The sequence below is a fragment of the Sinocyclocheilus anshuiensis genome, unplaced genomic scaffold (assembly GCF_001515605.1).
Source record: "Sinocyclocheilus anshuiensis isolate Anshui unplaced genomic scaffold, SAMN03320099.WGS_v1.1 scaffold1239, whole genome shotgun sequence".
NCBI classification, from domain to species: domain Eukaryota; kingdom Metazoa; phylum Chordata; class Actinopteri; order Cypriniformes; family Cyprinidae; genus Sinocyclocheilus; species Sinocyclocheilus anshuiensis.
In genome coordinates, this window is record NW_015540949.1 from 726,099 (window position 1) to 747,276 (window position 21,178).

General features: G+C 37.5%; 2 protein-coding genes across 3 annotated transcripts in view; both read left to right on the top strand.

The window, feature by feature from the left end:
- The first annotated feature begins 1,425 nt into the window (after positions 1-1,425).
- Positions 1,426-11,650, top strand: syt11b (synaptotagmin XIb). 2 transcript variants are annotated; one of them, XM_016488043.1, is made up of 4 exons: positions 1,426-1,666; positions 7,559-8,475; positions 10,283-10,403; positions 11,062-11,650. In XM_016488043.1, exons 1-4 carry the CDS (start codon positions 1,633-1,635, stop codon positions 11,370-11,372), a joined length of 1,383 nt encoding a protein of 460 aa, XP_016343529.1. In that variant the 5' UTR covers positions 1,426-1,632; the 3' UTR covers positions 11,373-11,650. The 2 variants fall into 2 exon arrangements, with proteins under 2 accessions (XP_016343529.1, XP_016343528.1); XM_016488042.1 differs by lacking the exon at positions 1,426-1,666 and having other exon boundaries at positions 7,235-8,475.
- A 4,007-nt stretch (positions 11,651-15,657) lies between these two features.
- plin6 (perilipin 6) overlaps positions 15,658-21,178 on the top strand; it is a 15,356-nt gene continuing 9,835 nt past the window's right edge. The window contains exons 1-6 of the mRNA XM_016488040.1: positions 15,658-15,751; positions 17,100-17,137; positions 17,220-17,418; positions 18,675-18,757; positions 19,938-20,175; positions 20,492-20,691. Of these exons, the coding sequence (XP_016343526.1) occupies positions 17,114-17,137; positions 17,220-17,418; positions 18,675-18,757; positions 19,938-20,175; positions 20,492-20,691 (744 nt within the window). The 5' untranslated portion in view covers positions 15,658-15,751; positions 17,100-17,113. The remainder of the gene's footprint in view (positions 15,752-17,099; positions 17,138-17,219; positions 17,419-18,674; positions 18,758-19,937; positions 20,176-20,491; positions 20,692-21,178) is intronic.

Here is a 21,178-nt window from a genome sequence, read left to right on the forward strand (position 1 = left end):
CAGGACAGAAAATGTGCTGTATTCTACAAGGCAGTATATTTTATCTAAAAAATATTGAAATGAGACCAAAGACTTAATGAAATGAGATCAAAGAATCTGCTTTTTTATGATATTCGACTTATGAATACCATAATAGTTTATAATTCATTGATACAGAGATAAAAGTTTTGTTAACAGTGGGATTTTCGTCTGCTAGGCTATACATGAGGGAGATATTAAACAGTGCTGAACTATGTGCCAAAACAGTCTGACACTTCATACATGCAGAAAAGAATTTATAAACCATGACACTGATACAGAAGTATGGACACCTAGTGGTTCTTTCAAGTATTGCATTCACTCATATACAGCTTTGCATTTTGGGTTACCTGACTGACGTTTAAGCTTTATTACAAACTGTATTTAATTAAAGGATTCTGTGAAAGGATATTCTGAATATATTCATGACAAAAGGGAGTTAGGCAGGACACCTCCAAGAGATGGGTTTCCTAAATTCTTTTTGCCAAATTCCTTTTGCTATTGTAGGATGTGTGTTCCAGGACCCTTATCCAGCGCTGCTTCAGCCGTGACTATATACAGAATACAGCATGCACTCGAGTGCCTTATTGCTTCCATAAAACAATCACTACAAAATAAAAATACTAATATCCTAAATTCATTATGCAGCATTCGTCCGCTAGAAGATATATGACATCTGGCGCATAACATACTTACAACAATCACAGATAGCAACTTTCTTGGTACTTATATCACCCTTTTGGCCTCATGGGAGAGCAAAGGGTCCATAGGTTGGGAATTACCTAACTTTTTTGTCAGCCGAACCCCTTTGACCTTAAATATTTACTTGAAGTATACCCTCTGAGATTTTAAGTTAATATTTCAATTATTTAAGAACACGTTTGCATGTTCACAGTTTTCTGTTAACAGTTAATGGTCACATGGCATGCAAATAAACAAATAAAATATGTAACCCTTTTCAGTGAGTTATTTGGATTATTTTGATTTTAAAATTATGTTAATTTTACAATTTTAGGATTTTATTAATTATTACCTCTTCGTGAAGCCCCTGCAGTTTTCTCATTCATGAACTCCATTATGGAAAACCCTGCAACTGTATCATGAATAGGGCTATTCCATTTTTGGACATCCTGCTTATTTAACATAATGCTTTTTGCATAGGGAAGTATTCATATCCAAATAGGCTATGTGTTTTCTCATTTCTAATTGCATGTAATCTTTAAAAAAATACAATGTAATTATATTATATGCAAAGTAGATGTAGCTGTTACAAGAAAAAAAACTTTTTCAGTAGGATCATGAGTAATTGGTGCAATTTATTAATTTTCGGCGGATATGAAATTGCTGGAAAATACAGGAGTGTACGGTGTTGGGACGCTGTCAATAAAATGCGCGCTGTTGGTGGGCGGTACTTACGGTCAGACTCTCAATCTGACGCAGTGCATCCTTCAGCGCGCAGCATCCGACAACGGCCTGGACCGAGGACACGAGGACACCGCGTACCGTGGAGATGTAGCCATGAATCATCCACATTATATCAGCTAAACGAAGGACCGTCGACATTTATTGTTTATTCCACGGCTGTTATCCGGATCGCAGCGCGCCCAACCCGCAATGGCTGAGATCACTGAAATACGCGCGGCGTACGGTGAGTAACGTTAGATAGCGCAGGCCTGAGCCTTCCCGACACGCCTGAGATATGAATGTTACGCATTATGAATACATTTGACCTGGTTAAGATAGCACTCATTTATGATGTGAGATTTTGGACAGCACTTATTGAGTTTCTTAAATCAAGATTACAACCACCATCAGAATAGGCTGTTGTTCAGTCATGCAGTGATTCGTTAAATTGTGAGTGTTTGTGAACGTCGCCATGTTGCAAAAGTGTTTTAATTGAGAGATGGGAGCAGGAATGACGTGATGTCTATTCCGGACTGGACCCGAAGGCTCTTTGTTTGTTAATAACGCGCCGCTGAGATTACAGCCTCCACCCATGTGTCCTCAAAATCACCAGCCATACTATAGGGGCTAGTTGTCACACGGGGAATATATTACAATAGCTCCATCTAAGTAACTATAAGGCTTGAGTCAAAAGCACAGTTATGCAAATTTGTGAGGTTCTCTGTGCTCGTTTCAATCATTTAGCTTAAAACCCTCTTATAGGAACAGTTTAACCTCAAATGAAATCAAAATGTCATTCTTTTACACACCCTTATGTCCCATAGCGTTTCATTTGTATTGAAAAAAAGACATATATATTTTTTTTTTAATCTTTTGCTGTTCTTTGACAGGTGCCATTTAGGGAAGTGGTTCTCAACCTCTTAGGCTCCAAGACCCCCGTTTTCTGTAGCAATATTTAGAGACACCATGTTTTTTCCAGTCTTTCATGATTTACAGTATAAGTATTAAGGACAGAGTTTTCAAAAGTATAGTATGTTGTACTTTACCCACAATATTTACCCAAATATAATATTTTAGATTTTGACACAATTCGAAAAATTTATATTCCTTATTTTAAAAAGACATTCCTTATTTTAAAAGGATTTCATAAGACCTTTTGTTTATTCTCAGCAGTGTTGGGGAGTAACTAGTTACATGTAACGGCGTTACGTAATTTAATTACAAAATAAATGTAACTGTAATCAGTTACAGTTACTAAGAAAAAATGTGTACAGAATTATACAAAATTGATTTCCTCTCTACTATGCCTGAAATAAGACACATTTTTTAGAACAATTTTAGTAGAGAAGATGAATACTGAGTATGCTGTTCTCTGTTTTATATGTTTCACTTTAATTACTAAACTGATATGAAAATCATTATCTTTAAGGAAATGTCATTTTTAGGGCTAATGTAAAGGAATAACTGTGTCGTGTCTGAGGGTGTGGGATAACGTGACAGAAGGAGTGCCCTCGGATCTGATGCCAGCACCAGCTGGCACCACAGTGCCCACCTCCATCTGGCATGAGCCTCCGAGAGACATTTACGCTCCAGACACAGCTTCTTTGCCCACTCTCACTGTGGCCTGTACATGTATTCAAAGAGCAGGCACCATGTGCTTTGGATGATGTGCAGAGTCATAGGATCCTGTAGGACAATATTGAGTGTAGAAAACAATTTCTTCGCCAATTTATTTTTTACAGTGGTGGATCTTGTCTTGTTTGAGATACAACCAGCTAATCTGTGATTCATTTTTAATTAATTCAAATGCTTTGGGAAACAGCTCAAAATGTAAAATCAAAGACTTTTTTATTTAACATTTATATTTTGAGGTCAGCATGAAATGGAAATTCACCCTAGCTATTTTCTTAGTGCAACTTAATAATATTGTGAACAATTAGTCCATTCTTGTTAAAAATTTTTTTATCTCATAATTAAAAAAAATAAAAGATTCCGTCATAACTGTATCTTCCTGTGAAACAACAGATTTCTCTCTGTTGATTTTTGCCCGACTTCTCCAATCATTTAGTCAGCCTCCATCCAATGAACAATCAAAGCACTGAACCAAGTCTCGCCCTACATTTTTATCTTTTCGATAATCCGTTTCACTTGAATGTACGTCACAATATGTAAAAAAATAAATAAATATCTGCCGCCACTTCCATTACATCACTACTTTAAATGGGACAAGATGAAGGTTTTTCTAGATGTTTTTGCTGCATCATTCTGATGTGACGTATGCACACTGAGACCACAGTGCTGGAATAACTGGCAGTACTAATTTCTGTCAGCGTTGGTAAATTAATGTCTTGAATTGATTACACTGCAGTAGACAGTAGGCTACTGTGTATTGCCTTTTTCTGGTATGGGAAAGTCAGAGCAGCACACATTTAACTCGTCGTCCTCAGCCACAGACAGTAACTTAGCAGATTCTTTTCTGAAGGATCTTACAGTCCACTAATTGTCTTCCTCAAGGGCATAACATTGATAGGGCTCTTTTAGCAACCCTCACATGTTTCTCCTTCCTGCAATGTTTTAACTAGCAACGAGTTAATCATTTAGCTACCAACACCCTAGACATATGTATCTCTGGCTTTTGATATTTGATCACTCTACCGTGTCCACAGTCTAGACACACCTGTCAGGGCTCTAAAGGGATGTTATTTTGATTTATGTCCTGAGAAATACTGAGTATGCCAAGAATTCAGTCATTGAGATGTCATTGAGAGGTTAGAGGCTTTGGTACTGTCAGTACATTGATTAAAAACTCAAGCGAAACCGTGTACATGTGTGCGTGAGGTGGGTGTCTATCCTCTTTGTTTGCGTGTGCTTTTGGTTCATATTATGTGTCTATGCCCCATGGGATGTTTCCAGGTAATTGGAGCAGCTGTTTTTTCGGAGCCTGCCAAGTCTTGCATCACCTAGCAGCAAGTGGGGTGAGGGTCTTTGAGTGGGGTTGGGTGAGAGTGATGGAGCAAAGAACAACAGACTGGGTGGAGCGCTGGCAAATATCTTTTTCTGTCTGCCTCACGCTGTTCATTTTGGCTGTAGCTCCATCATGCTGTTCTTTCTGGGCTGTGATGAATAGAATGTTCTACTTATTTGATTTTTTGCTGCCTTCTCTTCTTTTCTGAATCTTTGTCTTCATTCATCACAAAACTGCCACTTAGGCATCCAGTAAAACTGCTGACCTCACATCTGATCTCATAAGTTAGATCACTTTGACTTTGTAAAATTGTATTGCGGCGTGGATAGAGTGATCAGCATCAAGATTCGTTGTTAAGCAAGTCATGTTTGAGCAGCTCATCTTACAATGGACATATATCACAAACACTCTCCCAGAGAGTGTTTCCGTTATCCAAGTCTTAATTTATGTCACTGTCCTGACAACACAAGGACAGAAAGCTTAAAGCTGCAGTCCGTAACTTTTTTTGGTTAAAAATGATCCGAAATCAATATTTGAGCAGGTACGTAACCAGCCAGTGTTCAAAACTATCGGCTTACTTTAGCCCGGTTCACAATGGTTAGCTTATAATGTTTTCTAATTTGAGTGGTACGGGTAGGTTTTCGCGGGAAATTCGAGCATGCCGCTGCGTCATTACGTCACGTCTGTAAACATAAAGAAGTTGTCCCGGCTACTAGGCTATCGCATGTGAGGATCCTGTAGGTGGCGGATCTTTTATAGCCTTTTCTCACAGCAGCTGTAATAATTACATTTATCATTTTGATGGCGTATTGTAATCCAGAAAGGATTATGTGTTTATGAAACACATGTGAATGAAATTACATTATATTCCAGTTTTAAATGTGCTTCTGATTAGGGCTGTGCGATTAATCAAAATCGTCATAAAATCGCGATTTTCCGCGCCACCGACCTGCCGCAATATGCTTTCCGAACCAATCAGAATGCAGCGCGCCTAAATGGAGCACGAGAACAGAACAGACCGGGCGGGCATACAAACGTAAGGCCAGGTTCACACACTCCATCTGTGGTGCGTATTTTTTCCGCGCCCATGTTAACGGATCAGAGCGTTCACACTGCACGCGGTTGTGGTCCGTCAGTGCGTTCCAGGTGCGGCGCGTCTGCAGCAGTGCAGCGATCGTTTACGCACCGAGTCTATTTTTGCTGTGCTGCACGCGCTGAATTAAAGTGACAGCGCATTTTTCGGGTAAAAATTAACATGGATTGGCACAGAAATATAGTAATTAGTAATAGTAATTTCACAATCAATTGATATAATTCAATTCTACTGTGTTTCACAGTAAACACATGGCTTTTTAGCGCATTATTCGCAGTAAAAAAATAACATGGATTGGCACGGAAATTTAGTAATTACACCATAAATGCATATAATTAAAGTCTACTGTTTCACAGTCAACACATGGCTTTTTGGCTAGATTTAAAACAAGGAAAAGTGCACTTTTAGATAAACAAGGCAATAATAGATGGCACTTGTGGTGGTAGTTAAACAAAGTTATATTTATTGAGTTTAAACGTGAATATGTCTATGAAAGATTGTATTACTGTACTGTGATAAAAGAGAATCACAGTGATAAAAGAGAATCACAATGCTGAAAAAGCATTTTCAGAAACAACGTTTGGATTTGAAATCAAAATATTGGATAAATGTTGTGTTTGTGGTAAACAGCCGCGGATCAGGAGCGGACTGCAAACGCGTTACTTACTTGTAAACGTGGCAGACTTGTTACTTACTTGTTCAGATGACAATATACGGTGAAAATTCTTATTTGGGTCATATATTCCAAGACTAGGCTAGTGATTGCGAACTACAGTAAATATCCACACCGGTGCGGTGACTGACTGCCACACATACTCCTCAAAACATTAGATTCATCCGCGCTGACTCACAACCCACGCAAGGAAGATTGCAACCCACAGCTGCAATTGCAGGTTTTCAAACAGAGATGGCGACAAAGAGGCAAAACTTACGGACTGCAGCTTTAAGTAAATAAACTCTTTCAGCTTTTTGTCATTGAATGACTGTACATGCAATTATTTTTATTTATTTAATATCAAAAAGTTTCAGGTCGGTAGATCATTCCTGTGATGGCAAAGCTAAAATTTTAGCAGCAATTACTCCAGTCTTCAGTGTCATGTGAGCATTCAGAAATCATTATAATATGCTGATTTGGTGCTCAAGAAACATTACTTCTTATTATCAATATTGAAAACAGTTGAAGCATCCAGTTCAGCAGTTGAAGACTGCTTTATATTTTTGTGGAAACCTTGATACATTTTTTTTAGGACTCTTTGATGAATAGAGTTCAAAAGAACAGCATTTATCATTTTATATATAATATTATACATAATAATATTATATAATATTTAAAATATATAAAATATTATACAATATAAAATACAATATATCAAATATTATATTTATATATAATATTTATATTATTATTATGTATGATATGTTGTATATAAATTTATATAGACATCTTTGTAACAGTATAAATGTCTTTACTGTCACTTTTGACCAATTTAATGAGTCCATGCTGAATAGAAGTATTTATTTCTTTGAATAAATAAAAAAGAAGGAAAAAGAAAATGTATCTAGCTTTTTTTATTTCTCAATGGACAAATCCTGTTCTTTACCGCATTTGAGGCAGCATACTTATTCCAAAAATATGTATTTAAGTAACATTCGTAATGTAACATACCATTAAATGCATTTACACCCAAATGACAATAGCAAATACTCTGATACAGCTTTTACACAGAACCAAGTGTAAATACACCTAGACAAGAATTTCCAATATTTCATAGCTGTGTTGCTGTAGCGTGAGACCGGATGCAGTCGTCGCTGTGTGGGATGACTGTGTTCCTCTGCATGTGCGGGTGGAGTGGGCATGAAGTAGATATAGAGCGAGTCTACTGTGAGTTTGTCAGTGTCTGCATGTTCCGAGCTTTTGTGCTTTAACCAAAAGCTTTAACAAGAAAGACTTATTTATTCTTTACGATTTAAGCTTGTGAACATCTTCAGGTATGAATATGCTGTGGGTGAATGTAGATGGATGCGACTGAGTTGTTCAGCAGTCAGTTTACTCTTCTGTCTCTGTTTTCCTCTTTTAGATATGTCCCCAGTGCTGGCGGGGTTTATCGGTGCCGGTGTGTTGGTCGTTGCAGTCATTGCATTAATCTTTGTGTGGACTTGCTGTCAGAAACATTACAACAGGACAAACTACAAGCTCCATGGAATCCAATCGGAACAAAGTGATCCTCTCACAGACCCACCGTACAGGTTTATTCACATGCTGAAAGGAATGAGCATCTACCCTGACACGCTTACCAGCAGCAAGAGGATCATACGAGTAGCACGCCAGGCCAGATCCCAGACCACCGACGGGGCTCAAAGCAACAAGGGTCGCCCAGTGGTGCTGGTAGATATGGATTCGGCAGCAGAAAGCGGCCTGCTGGGAGAGAAACAAATGCAGATGAGGCTCGATGAAAGTGGCCATGAGGTTCCTAAGCTGGAGAGGGAACTTCCTGTGCATGCAGATTACTGCTGTCTGGACAGCAGCTCTGCCAGCAGCAGTCAGACCTCCAGTACTACGGTTTCCAGCACAGCTACACCCTTCACCCCCGCAGAAGAGCCCAGCCGAGGAGATCTCAGCATCGCAATCGATTATAACTTCCCTAAGAAGGCCTTGGTGGTCACCATCCTGGAGGCTCGGGGGTTACCGGCCGTAGAAGGCAATGCGGGCAGTGCCGACCCCTATGTGAAGATGACTATTCTCCCCGAGAAGAAACATCGCGTTAAGACTCGGGTCCTGAGGAAGACTCTGGAACCTGCGTTTGATGAGACCTTCACATTTTATGGCGTGCCGTACAGCTCCCTGTCAGATCTCACTCTGCACTTTCTGGTGCTGAGCTTTGACCGGTTCTCACGAGACGATGTGATCGGGGAGGCGATGGTTCCGCTGGCAGGTGTGGATCCGAGTACAGGCCGGGTCCATATTACGCAACAGATCACAAAGAGAAGTATGCAGGTGAGAAAGAGCATAACACCAGAAAAAACACATATGAGCCAATCCTATAGTACAGTGGTTCTCAAACTTTTTACAGCGGCGTACCCCCTGGGGCATTTAACATTCTTCTGCGTACCCCCGCTCGGCAAAAATACAAATATCCAGGACCGTATCTGTACGTCTAATCGACGTGCAAATCCGGTACGGTATCTGGACGTCTTGACTACGACGTCCCTTGGACGTAGATATGCAGTTCAAAATTTGAAAAAATGTTTGGACGTCTGTACAACGTGCAGAACAGATTCAGGAAATCGATGCAAGAACGTTTTATACAAATAAACATTTAAAATGTAAAATGTTCACTTAATATTAAATTTTTTTGTTGAACTGTTGTAAAAATTAATGGCACATTTTCCATCGTTTGGATATTCAGGGAACTTTGCATTCTTGCTCGCATCTTAAACATGAAAACAATAACACGCACAGTGTGTCTGTATCGAAGAGAGTTTAAATCGATCTCAGTCCGTGTCAATATTTGCTCTTCATGCTATTAAGTGAAGATCTACTTTAAAGATACATTGAACAGCAGCGCGATTTGCTAAAGAAGCATATTCAGCGGGCATCCTATCACATGCACGCTGCTTGTGTGGATGCAGTCAGTTTTAACCGCAAAAGATGAGGTAAGCTGATTGGATATCATGTATTTGACCGTTTACTTACGGCACTCCCATTTTCCTGTTTTTACATTAGAAGCAGCATTTTGCTTGTCAGAAATACATTCGGTTTTAATGTTACTTTTAAGTTGGGCTAGAATTAAATGAATGCCAAAACTCTTCATCTCACGTACCCCAGTTTGAGAACCACTGCTATAGTACATTGTTCAAATTCAAAACATTTTGACTATATTGTATAGCACAATGCAGTGCATTATATACATGCAGCATGAAAAAGAAAGATCAAAAAGCAAGAATAAGAATTTTTTATTGTATTTTTTATTTATAATCAGTGTTAGGAAAAGTTACTTTAAAAGTAATGCATTACAATATTGTGTTATTCCCTAAAGAAGTAACTAATTACTGTTACTGTCTCATCCTCCTACTGCAGTTTGTAGTCATTGATAAATGTGCTTATCCTCCTGCTCACTGAGTGGGTTTAGATGACGCGTAGACAATCCAGTTGGCACGTACATGAAAGCCTCCTCGTGCCTCCACACAGAACCTAAGCTGCGAAGATAAACAGAAAACAAGTTTTTAACAAGTCATCAGCCCACTCAGTTTGTACTTATTTTTAATGCATCTGATCAGTTCCTTTGCCAATACACCATGTGCTGAAGAGCATTCTCTATCGCATTATCACTTACCTGCTTAAGCTGCGTTCACACTAGCAGCGACTTTGTCAAACATTTTGGAGGCAAAAGACTAAATATAATATAAATATGAATTAAATCCGTACATACAAACAAAAATGAATGAGAAACAGAGCCTACTCTTTTTCCATTGCGTATGTTTATCTATGGCTGAGAGGAGAACGAACACATGAGCTCTTCTTTCCTATTGGTTGTCGCTCCCGAAAGTTGCCCTTCATTTGCATAAAGTGGAAGGATTCTGAACTTTGTCACGTCGCTGGACAGGTCACTTGTAGTGTGAACGGGGCTTTATGCTGCAGTTCTTCCAGTGCTGTTGAGGTGCTTAGTGAACCTAGGGATATTCGTACATGTATTGTAATGTTGAATCAAGCCAAAGAGGTCTATTCAATAATTATATTGTCTTAAATACTTTAACTTGTTGTCTTTTTAAACTTTTGTGTCTGTGTATTTGAATTTCTGCAGTGTGTGAGCCGTGGAGAGCTGCTGGTCTCTCTTTCCTATCAGCCTGTTTCTCACAGACTGAGTGTGGTGGTGTTAAAAGCAAAACACCTTCCAAAATTGGACATCACTGGCCTATCTGGAAGTAAGTGTACATTTAAATGATTTTTTATTTATTTTTTTTAAGTTTTGGGGTCAGTATGATTTTTTATGTTTTTAAAGAAGTCTCTTATGCTCACCAAAGCTGCATTTATTTGATCAAAAAATAGGTAAATCAGTAATTTTATGAAATACTATTGCAGTTTTCTATTTGAATATATTTTAAAATGTTATTTATTCCTGTGTTGGTAAAGCTATACCAGAGCAATTACTCCTGTCTAATATGCTAATCCAGTGTTTAAGATACATTTCTTATTATTATCAATATTGAAAACATTTGTGCTTCTTAATATTTTTGTGGAAACGGTGATACATTTTTTTCAGGATTTTTGATGAATAGAAAGTTCAAAATAACTGCATTTTTTTTTCAAATAAATTTTTTTGTAACATCATAAATGTCTTTATCGTCGATTTTGAATAAATTGCTGAATTAAAAGTACTGATATTTAAAACAAAAACAAAAAATGACAGACCCTACAAAAGAAACTTTTGACAGTCAAATATACACAGTGTATATTTAACAAATTACAATATTTTTAAAATTATAATACATTAAATTTATGTAAAATTACAATATTTTTAAAAATAGATTTTTTTTATATCTTGCCTAAATATCTAATCTAATGACTCATTTTGTGTCCCAGATCCGTATGTGAAGTTGAATGTGTTCTACGGCCACAAGCGCATTGCCAAGAAGAAAACGCATGTGAAGAAATGCACGCTCAATCCAGTCTTTAACGAATCCTTTATCTATGACGTGCCGGCCGAGTTGCTGCCAGACATCTCTATCGAGTTCCTGGTCATGGACTTTGACCGCACTACTAAAAACCAGGCCTTGGGACGCCTGGTTCTCGGCGCAAACAGCCCCTGCCCCTCGGGAGCCGCCCACTGGCAGGAGGTCTGCCAAAACCCACGGCGCCAAATCTCAAAGTGGCACACGCTCAATGAATATTAGAGCTTCACCACAATCTCTCTCCGCACACACGCTCAAACACAGGCACACAGGAAACATTTAATAACGAGAGAGAGAGAGTTCTGGGAAAAGATGCCTTTTTGTTACCGTCACTACATGGAAAGTAACTGATTATCAGGAGGACACAGAGAACTTTTACGTCACTGCTAATGCGATGATGGGCCTCGGAAATTAATCTTTTTAAAGTACACATTTACTTTCTCACTCAGTTGCCCACATATAAACACACATATACACCGCCTGAACACAAACATACATGAGAAATAATAAATGAGACCAAAATAACAAAAAAACATATTGACTGTTAGGAATTTATGAAGTTTGGGATTCTGTAACTGTCCTAATAAAACATAATGCATGTCTTGACGCTAGGGGTGTGCGATATATATCGTCTGCGATAGTATCGTAATTGTTGTTTTAACGATGTGCGATTTGACATTATCGAGTATTTTGCAAAAACCATTCAAAACATCCCTACAGAGGATGTCCCTACAGATCCCTACACATACATTAAGTCTAGACTAGTGCGTGTGCGCATTTAGTGTGTTTTCTTTCACTGCATGATTCAGTCTATTAAAATGCATTTAGAATGATCACAAATTCAAGACATGACGGCAGAAAATTTATATATTTATACCACTGCATATAGTTATTCAATTTCACACGAACCAGAACAGGACATTGTGTGGATTTGTGATGCTGGCACACATTAAGCAGGCTATTTTTTGAGGCATCTGATTTCCGGAAGTTTGTGAAAGGAGTTGTGATGAGCGTCTTCTGATATGTACCGATATCTCCACTGTATGAGAAATGCACTGAAGTGATACAGAGGTTGTATGATCTATGCTGAAGTATAAATTGTTCTGTTATGCTTTGGCTGGCGATGTTTCGGAGATTCCTGCTGTGTCACATTCTCCACAGCTACATGTTGAGTCATGTGATTGTATAACAATAACCCTATTGGCAGCACTCTGGGCCTGATTTATTGCTTGTGCAATGATTTCATCATGTACTTTGAATAAATCTGGCCCTGAACAACTTAATCTGCACTGCTATTCTACAAACTCACTCTGAATGTCACTGTCTGTATGAATTACATACATCAGAGTTTCACTTCACATAAAACAGTGGCTCACTGTTTCGTAGATCGTACTAGCCAATGTCATCAGATTGCCTTTTTAAAGTGGATTGGATTCACTTTCATTTTAAATCCTGTGTGATATAGAGATAGACAAAGAGGTGGGTTCGTAGTTTGGAGCTGGGAAGCTCTGGTATATTACGGGGTCGTTCTGAGCCCTCTGGTGTGATGTTTGGGAAATGGAAGGATATGTAGCGTTTTATCATTTGTAGTTCATAAAGTCAAGGGGAAGATGTTCATGTAATTCTATCAATAACAGTCTGTCCTTCTAGCATACCTCCATCTCAGTTTCACTTTTTTGTCTTATACCACTTTGTCACATCTCTCTTTTATGATGAGAACCTGTAAAGTCATGGTTTGCCAGTGTGCCTGCCGATAGCCTGGGCCTTTATCTCTGATTGGTGCTCCTCACTGTTAATTTACCAAGTCGGGTCTGAATCTGGCATAGAGTGTACTGTGTTTCATATGGCGTTAGAATTAAGATTGGGAACCAAAAAAAAATACTGGAAACAAATGACCTTTATCTCCATTAACGATTCTCGCATGTGCAATTTTTGCTAACATTGTATTAAACAATTCTGAGAGTTTCCTGTTTTATAAATTTCCTACACAATTTATTCAGCAGTGACATAACACTGCTAGTGAGCCCAGTGTACTCCAATTACAGAATAAATGGCTCATGATTCAGTCCTTGTATTGAAGCAAAACCATACAGTGTGACCAGTGTAGTATGATTCTCAAACAAATAATGAGTCCGATCTTTTTAATGAATCAAAAACATACAGCAAAATTTAGTGCGACTCCCAAAAACGACTCTAATTGGGCAGTTTTTACTGAATAAAAATCATTTCGCACAACCAGTATACTAGGATTCCTGAACAAATGAATCTAATGAGTCGGTTCTTTTTAATGTATCGAAAACACAACACAACTACAGTACACACTCTTAAAAATAATGGTTCTTTATTGGCATTGATGGTTCCATGAAGAACCTTTAACATCCATGGAACCTTCCATTGCAGGAAGATGGAAAAACATTTCTTTAGATCATTAAAATGATCTTTACATTAAGAATTTTTTTTTCTTTTTAGAAATGTTCACTTGAAGGTTCTTTGGGGAACCAAAAATGGTTCTTATATTACATTGCTGCAAAACCCTCCTTTTGGAACCTTTATTTTTAAGTATATGACAACATGTAGTTACTGGTTGTGTAGTTTAAAAATACATATATGTGTTTTGTATTTCATAAATATTAATAAAGAAAATCAGAACCAAAACCTTTACATTATTCTAGATTTCCATCCCAAGCAGGAAATGTGGCCAAGATTCAGAAGACCCAGCAGAGCAGGGACAATAACAGATCTGGGAAACACACAATGTCACTTCCTATACATATATCCATTTCTGATCAATTCCCCACAAATTAGCCTCTAGTGGTCAGCTGGTTGTATGGCACATGGTTTGTCTATCATAGAGAAGTTAAGATTCTAAACTGTAATTCTGGATGGGAAAACGCTTCTTTCCATTCAAGCTTCTTACATGCTTAAGCCACACTCCCTGTATAAAAGCGCACCCTATCCACCCAGTAATGTCTTTCGTATAGAAGATACTTTTTGTGTGGGATCACTGGTATCACAAAATGGAAAGATATTAAAAGATTCAGTCCATGTGACAAACAACACACAGGAGAAAAAAAACACAATAGATTAAAAAAACATATGTGACCTATACACACAATCACTTTGGTGTTCAAAAATTAATTGGCAGGAAAAATTTTGTATTAGTGCAAACTAAAAAAAAAAATCTTGTGAATATTTGACAAATACTGTACTGCTAAATGCTGTGAGATCTCTGCTAATGTTACACACCCACCTGTATGTTAGTGTTCTTAACACCCACTGAATGTGCAAAATAAACGTGATACACAATTTAATTTTCTCTCCTCTAGTATATTTTCACTCCAAAATCTAAATTATTTGCATATTTTTAAAATGTGCTTATGGGTCATAGAAAATGAAGAACCTTTGGAAAATCAAAATATCCCAATATTATAGTGTCTTAGTACATGAATGGTATTAAACCTAAACCAAAGAAAATATCTGCGGTGCGAGCAGTGATGTCAATTTAAATTTAATTTTTTTTTGCAATTACTAAATTAACCATGAGGGTTTCTTTTGTCTCGCTCTTATATCACTGTTAAATTTATTGATAGTAAACAATTCTGATATTTAAACGTTATCAGACATGTTTGACTAAAAAATGAAATACAATAGCATCCTCTTTTGCTCCAGAAGCTTCATGGCAAGTCTGAGAAATTTCCCAGGCTCTATTTATCAAATGATTGTTTACATGCATTAAAAAACTCTGGTTTACTGAGTAATTTTTTAAGTTGAGAATTGAGGCAAATGGATATGAGACTACATGACTCTCCAAAGAGAGTCTTTGTGAAGGGTTTAAATTATGACTTGGCAACATGAGATGACCTTCATATACTTCATCTCCAATGAAAGACTTTGATTTTCTTGGAAAAATCGGGTAGACCATGCTTCCTCATTCAATTTCTGAACCAGAACAGGAATGCTGATATAAAGGGAGCTGAACAACCCATTAAACTTTTGAACCGTGACAATAAAATTAAAACTGACTAGACATATAGTACTAGACTCTCTGTACACAGCAGACATATTCATACATCACAAGTTTAAGCTACATTTAGGTTATATTCTTTGAGATTTGTTGTCAACTCTACTTGTCTATTGATTACAATAAAGATCTGCATTGATATATATTGTCCTTCCACAGATTTTAAAGAATAAAGATAATTCTGGTGTAAACGCGATACCCCATGCAAGTCCTAAACTATTTTTCATCTGAAGCAATGCAATTAAGTCAAAGCGCATATGTGAGAAATGTCATATATGTGAGAAACAGACACAATCACACAGTCCTAAGACTGTCTTTGTCACTGTTAGGTAAACCAGCAAACTAGCAAAAACGGCATAAAAATGTCTCGGCATTCGTGGACTGGCCGCACCCTAAATGAGGGGCATCACATGCATCTACCATGAAAAATGGCAAAACCATCCAACAAAGCCCTCGTTTCAGACACAGCAGACAAGGACTGAGACCTAATATAAAAGGGCAAATCTAGCGGGTTTGTAATAAAGATATTTTTTATTTCTACATTTTACCATCTCAAAGGACTCACTCGTTCATCTCAAAGGTAAGAACTGCTGCTGCTTTGACAGTTTTTGACACTCCGCTTACCGTCTACTCGATAATAACCAAAAGCATGATACAACTACTTTTAGAAACTGGTTAATTGTGAAATAGTTTTGCAATCGTAGTAAATTAATGTCCTATAAAATGGACATTTTTTTCTTTATTACGAAATTTGTGCAACATTTTAAATCTATTACCCTATAACTATAGCTGACGACCAAAGAGTGTCTGAGAGAGATTAATAATTTTGGTTTCCTGTAAAATAAGCTTAGACAGGTGCCTAACATGTCTTTTAGTGTCCCAAACCAGCATCAGTTACCCATGCATCTTAGACAAACATGACCTGAAGCATTGGAGACTTTACCCGAAATATTATTGGTCTGTTATAAATTCACACAAGCTTTATAAGTCCAGTATCACCATCTAGTCTTCATCTTACAATTATTTTTCTATTTATTTCACTCACAACACCCATTTTATTAAGGCAGACGCTAAAAGTTTTTGTTGTGATTATCCTTAATGTTATTTTTTATTCAGATCGATTTCTTTTTTTTTTTTTGCAGGTAAGCACTTGCTCAGTACTGACCCACTGGGATCTGTAAGAGTGCCCCCTCTGTGCAGTAAGTGAATCTGAAAGCAACAAATTTGATATTATAAACTGTGAGAATGGCCTGTGAGAATGCTTTGATCAGATTTGACACAGTTGGATTTTATTCCATGAGATAACATTCTGAAGAACCCTTTAATCTGGAGATTCCATCTGATTTGAAGATATGTTTGAGAGACTTCAAAAACACTTAAAAATGCCTGTTTTTGAATAGTTTCATTGCTTTTGGTTGGAGGTCCTGAGCCATTACCTTGTATGATATTTCTGGAGCACCGGTGGCCAAATGACAGCTTCTATTCCACTGACACTTTTTTATACCACAATGTTATTCACTGCACTATTCACTGTTTCCCAAATATACTTCAGAAAATACTTAAAAATAAACTGGACTTTTGTGCATTATTGTTTAATAAAAGTTTGTCGAAAAGCCACGGTATTTGATGCCAGTAATTTTCGAGGCTTCATGACAGACTTCTATCCACCCCTATATTCTATATTTTACTGTTTGAATGCTAGATCATTTTGGCCTGTGTGGTTTAAACGCTTAATGAAATTTCCACAGCAAGGATTTCAAGTTATTGTCTTGTGACATCAGCTGACTTGGCATGGGCAGGTCAAATATTGAATACAGAACAGTATTGACATAGCTGAAATTAAATGATAATGTCAGAATTATGAAGAAGAAAAAAAAAAAACAGAAACACTCTATATCATACTTGAACGTTTTATGTTCTGCTTCCAGAGTGTAAAGCAGACATGTCTAGAGCAAGAAACAGTGAGGTGAGTTTTCATGAAGGGTCACTCCACACTGTTCATATTGCATCATTACCATGTTTAATAAGACACTGACTTGCCTGTGCAGGGGAATGTGCTAAAGCGTGTGGCAAAACTGCCACTCGTCAGCTCAGCGCTGCAGCAGGCCTCTTCCATCTACACGGGCGTGAAAGGTCGTTATCCGCTGCTCGGGTTTGTGGGAGGCGTAGCAGAGCTGGGCGTCCGTAGTGCATCCACAGCAGCCCTGAAACAAGCAGCACCTCTGCTACAGAACCTAGAACCAGAAAGTAAGTCCCTCATATGTGACCCTGGACCACAAAACCGTCTCAAGTCGCTGGGGTTATATTTGTAGCAATAGCCAAAAATACATCGTATGTGTCAAAATTATTGATTTTTCTTTTATGCCAAAAATCATTAGGACATTAAGTAAAGATCATGTTTCATAAAGATATTTTGTAAATTTCCTACTGTAAATATATCAAAACTTTTTGATTAGCAATATGCATCGCTAAGACCTTAATTTGGACAACTTTAAAGGCGATTTTGTTAATATTTGGATTTTTTTGCACCCTCAGATTCCAGATTTTCAAATAGTTGTATCTCGGCCAAATAGTGTCCTATCATAACAAACCACACATCAATGGAAAGCTTATTTATTCGGCTTTCAGATGCTGTATTAATCTCAATTTCAAACAAATTACCCTTATGACTGGTTGTGTGGTCCAGGGTCACATATGGTATCTCTAACAATGAACGAACTTAAAACTGGAAAAATATCAAATCTCCAATGGAAATCAAATGCTCATAGTCAGGACATACTTGGACAAGAGAAACAGATACACTTCTGTGATCATAATAATCAGGGCTCTACGCTTATTTTTATTTTTAGGAGCGCTTGTGCTCCTAACTTAAAAAATGTAGGAGCACAGTCAAAAATTTAGGAGCACCAAAATTTGATAAAAAAAATAGCCTTCCCATTACGAGGTGATATTTGACTCCTTAAAGTGATTTACAGTAGAATTTTGTTTTTACCTTTGTAATGGCATTTTTCTATCTTTATTAAAAGTATGTAATCTTTTATGTAAAATAAAAAAAAATAAAAAATGTATAAGCTTTTTAAAAATTCTAGATAAAACCATATAATAAGAACAAGCAGAATAAGAAGAATAAGTTGAAATTATGTCAAAATGCCCGTTTTGGCGAGTATCCAGTTAAACACAATCAGTTTTGGAACGTTAAATAGTTGAGAAAGAGAACGCATGTTGTGTAATAGTATATTGGGTCCGTGGATAAACTCTTAAAGCAGCCAAAGTCCAATATTCCTGCGGCTGTCGGTCATGTTAATCAAAGAACAAAAGACAAAGAAAATAATTTTCCGTTCGTTTGTATATGCTGTCAATTATAGTTCTTAGATAGAAAATTGGAATCGGCAAAAATCGGTATCGGCAGATCACACTAACAAAAAAATCAGAAATCGGAATCGGCCAAGAAAATTGCAATCGGTGCATCTCTAGATGACTTAATTTTATGTCTGCCTTTGCAGTCGAGGCAGTGAACAGTTTTGCACTGGTGGGTTTGGAGCAACTAGAGAAGCTTTTCCCAATTCTCCAACAGCCCACAGATGAGGTGAGTGTGAGTGTAACTTGAGCAACAGTTGTGTATAGCAGCTACCATATCTTGGCTGTCTGGTAAAAGTCAACAAATATATTTTAAATAACAGAATTAATAAAGTTTTAAGTTATTATATTAACTCTGTTTTTGAAATAATTTTAATAACTAATTGGTATATTTCAATTATCTAAAATAATTAATTATTATTATATTTTTCCACATACACAAAAAGAATATTTTTTTAAGTATTCTGTTTAATATGACCTTCAGTACATATATAGTAAGTATTCCATTTTAACATAAGAGTAAGTATTTGCATTTTTGTTTAAATTCTATTAAGTGAATTAAGACATAAGACTACGTTATTGCTAGATAATGTTATTTTATAGATATTTTACTTATTGAATTCATTTATGTCTGTATCAGTAGCCTTTGCTAATCTGAGGAATCAAAGTTAGGTGATTATTTTTTATTTATTTATGTATGTATGTATGTTTGCTTATTTTGTCTGTGTGCATGAGTAATTAAAGGCTGATGCTGATGGTTTATGTCAGTTTTATTATTCTCTCATTTATGTGACACTTAACTAGTCTATTAGAGCTGCCCTTCAAATATAGAGATTAAAGGTGTTTTGAACAAAAAGTTATAGGCTAGTCGAAGTTGTCGACTATTGGATGTCAGAATATCTCTGTCAAAACCATAGACTAAGTTATCGGTCAAAACTTGATTTGAGATACTGTTACATTATAACACAGCACCATAAATCCACTTTTAGCGGGTTTTAAGAGAGACAAAAGTTTTTTAAAAAGTCTTTTTTTTTACTTTGTTTTGTGGTACATTTACTGAATGTAAATTAATCATCATGTGTACAAATAATGACAGTAGGACTATTTATTTCGTCAGTGTTGTTTGCGTTACTGAAAGGAAAACGTTCGTGCTATGGTTAGTTCGGGTTCAGGCGACTTTCCCCCACTTTTTCGGTTACTTTTTACTTAATTTACTAGATGAAGTAGGTTCAAAGTAACTTGTTTAACGTTAGTAGTGTGTGTTTGTAGCTATTTTTGTTGTAGGCCTACGTGCGTTTTTGTTTTCCCTCAGTGCTTCGCCACTTTTCAAATGAACATGTAAATCTCGATGTTTCTTCTGATGCTGTCCATACCTCTCTTGATGTTGTCCTTGCCCTCTCTTCCCTCAGGTGGTTGCTAATCTGAAGGACACTTTCTTCTCGAGGCTAGATGATGCGCAGTCTCGACTGAATGATGAGCTGGACAGAGCCGTGGACAGATGGGATAAACTGATGCAGCTGAGCTGGCGCCTCCTGGCGGAAGCTCAAGAGTCGGCTCCAGGGCGAGTGATCACCGCGGGTCTGGATGAGCTCATCACTCAGTCGGAGGCGGCAGTGGCCAACTATCTACTTCTGCCACCCACGCTGCGTAAGAAAGTGTGGCACGAACTCATATAGGCTCTGCCCGGACATGGAGACACATTTTTTTTGTCTGAAATTATCATGAAATAACCATTTAAAAAATGTGTACACAAGACTTAACCACAAGGGGGAGCAAATGTTCTTCTGTTTTGCTAGTCGTTTGGCACCATCTCACTCTCAAAGGGTATATAGAGAAACGTGTAATGGCATAATACTTTATCAAATTAGCTTTTTTTTCACTCAGAGACTAAGCCTCTTTCCGTTGAATTTTGAATAATAGAGTTTGTTTTGAAATTACAACCACTTTTTTTCTCATCCTGCAGGTCATGAGTGGGAGAGAAGAGTGCAGAGCTATGAAGATGAATATGATGATGATGATGATGATGATGATGAAGAGCCTCGAATGTGGACACGTATCCGTAGCCTGTTGTTGTGCCTGTACCTTCAGCTGTACCACAGATTGATGAAGCTGAGAGAAAGACTGGACAGCGCTTTGCAGATACTGGGAGCAGCTGCCGAAACGGTATAGGCTCTGTGTACAAAAACAAATCGCTAAATCTTTGACCATGTCGTAAAGGGGTCATATGATGCGATTTCAAGTTTTCCTTTCTCTTTGGGGTGTTACAAGCTGTTCGTGAATAGATAAGATCCCTAAAGTTGCAAAGACTAAAGTCTCAAACCCAAAGAGATGTTCTTTATAAAAGTTAAGACTGGTCCACGCCCTCCTAAAACGCCTCGTTTAAAAACGCCCCCACATGTCTTCTTCTGGATGTGGGAAGATTTGCATAACACCGCCCAAATGTTCACGCAAAGAAAGAAGGCGTATCTTTATTGTTGCTGCCACCGCCGCCGCCATGTTGGGAAGACGCTGTGTGTTTGGTTGCGAAAGCGAAACTACTTTGTTTGGCCTTCCAAAAGAGGACACGACTAGAAATCAGCGCTTAAGTTGTATTTACAACACTGTTCCAGAACACTTCAACCCAAATATTCAGATGTGTGCAGCGCATTTT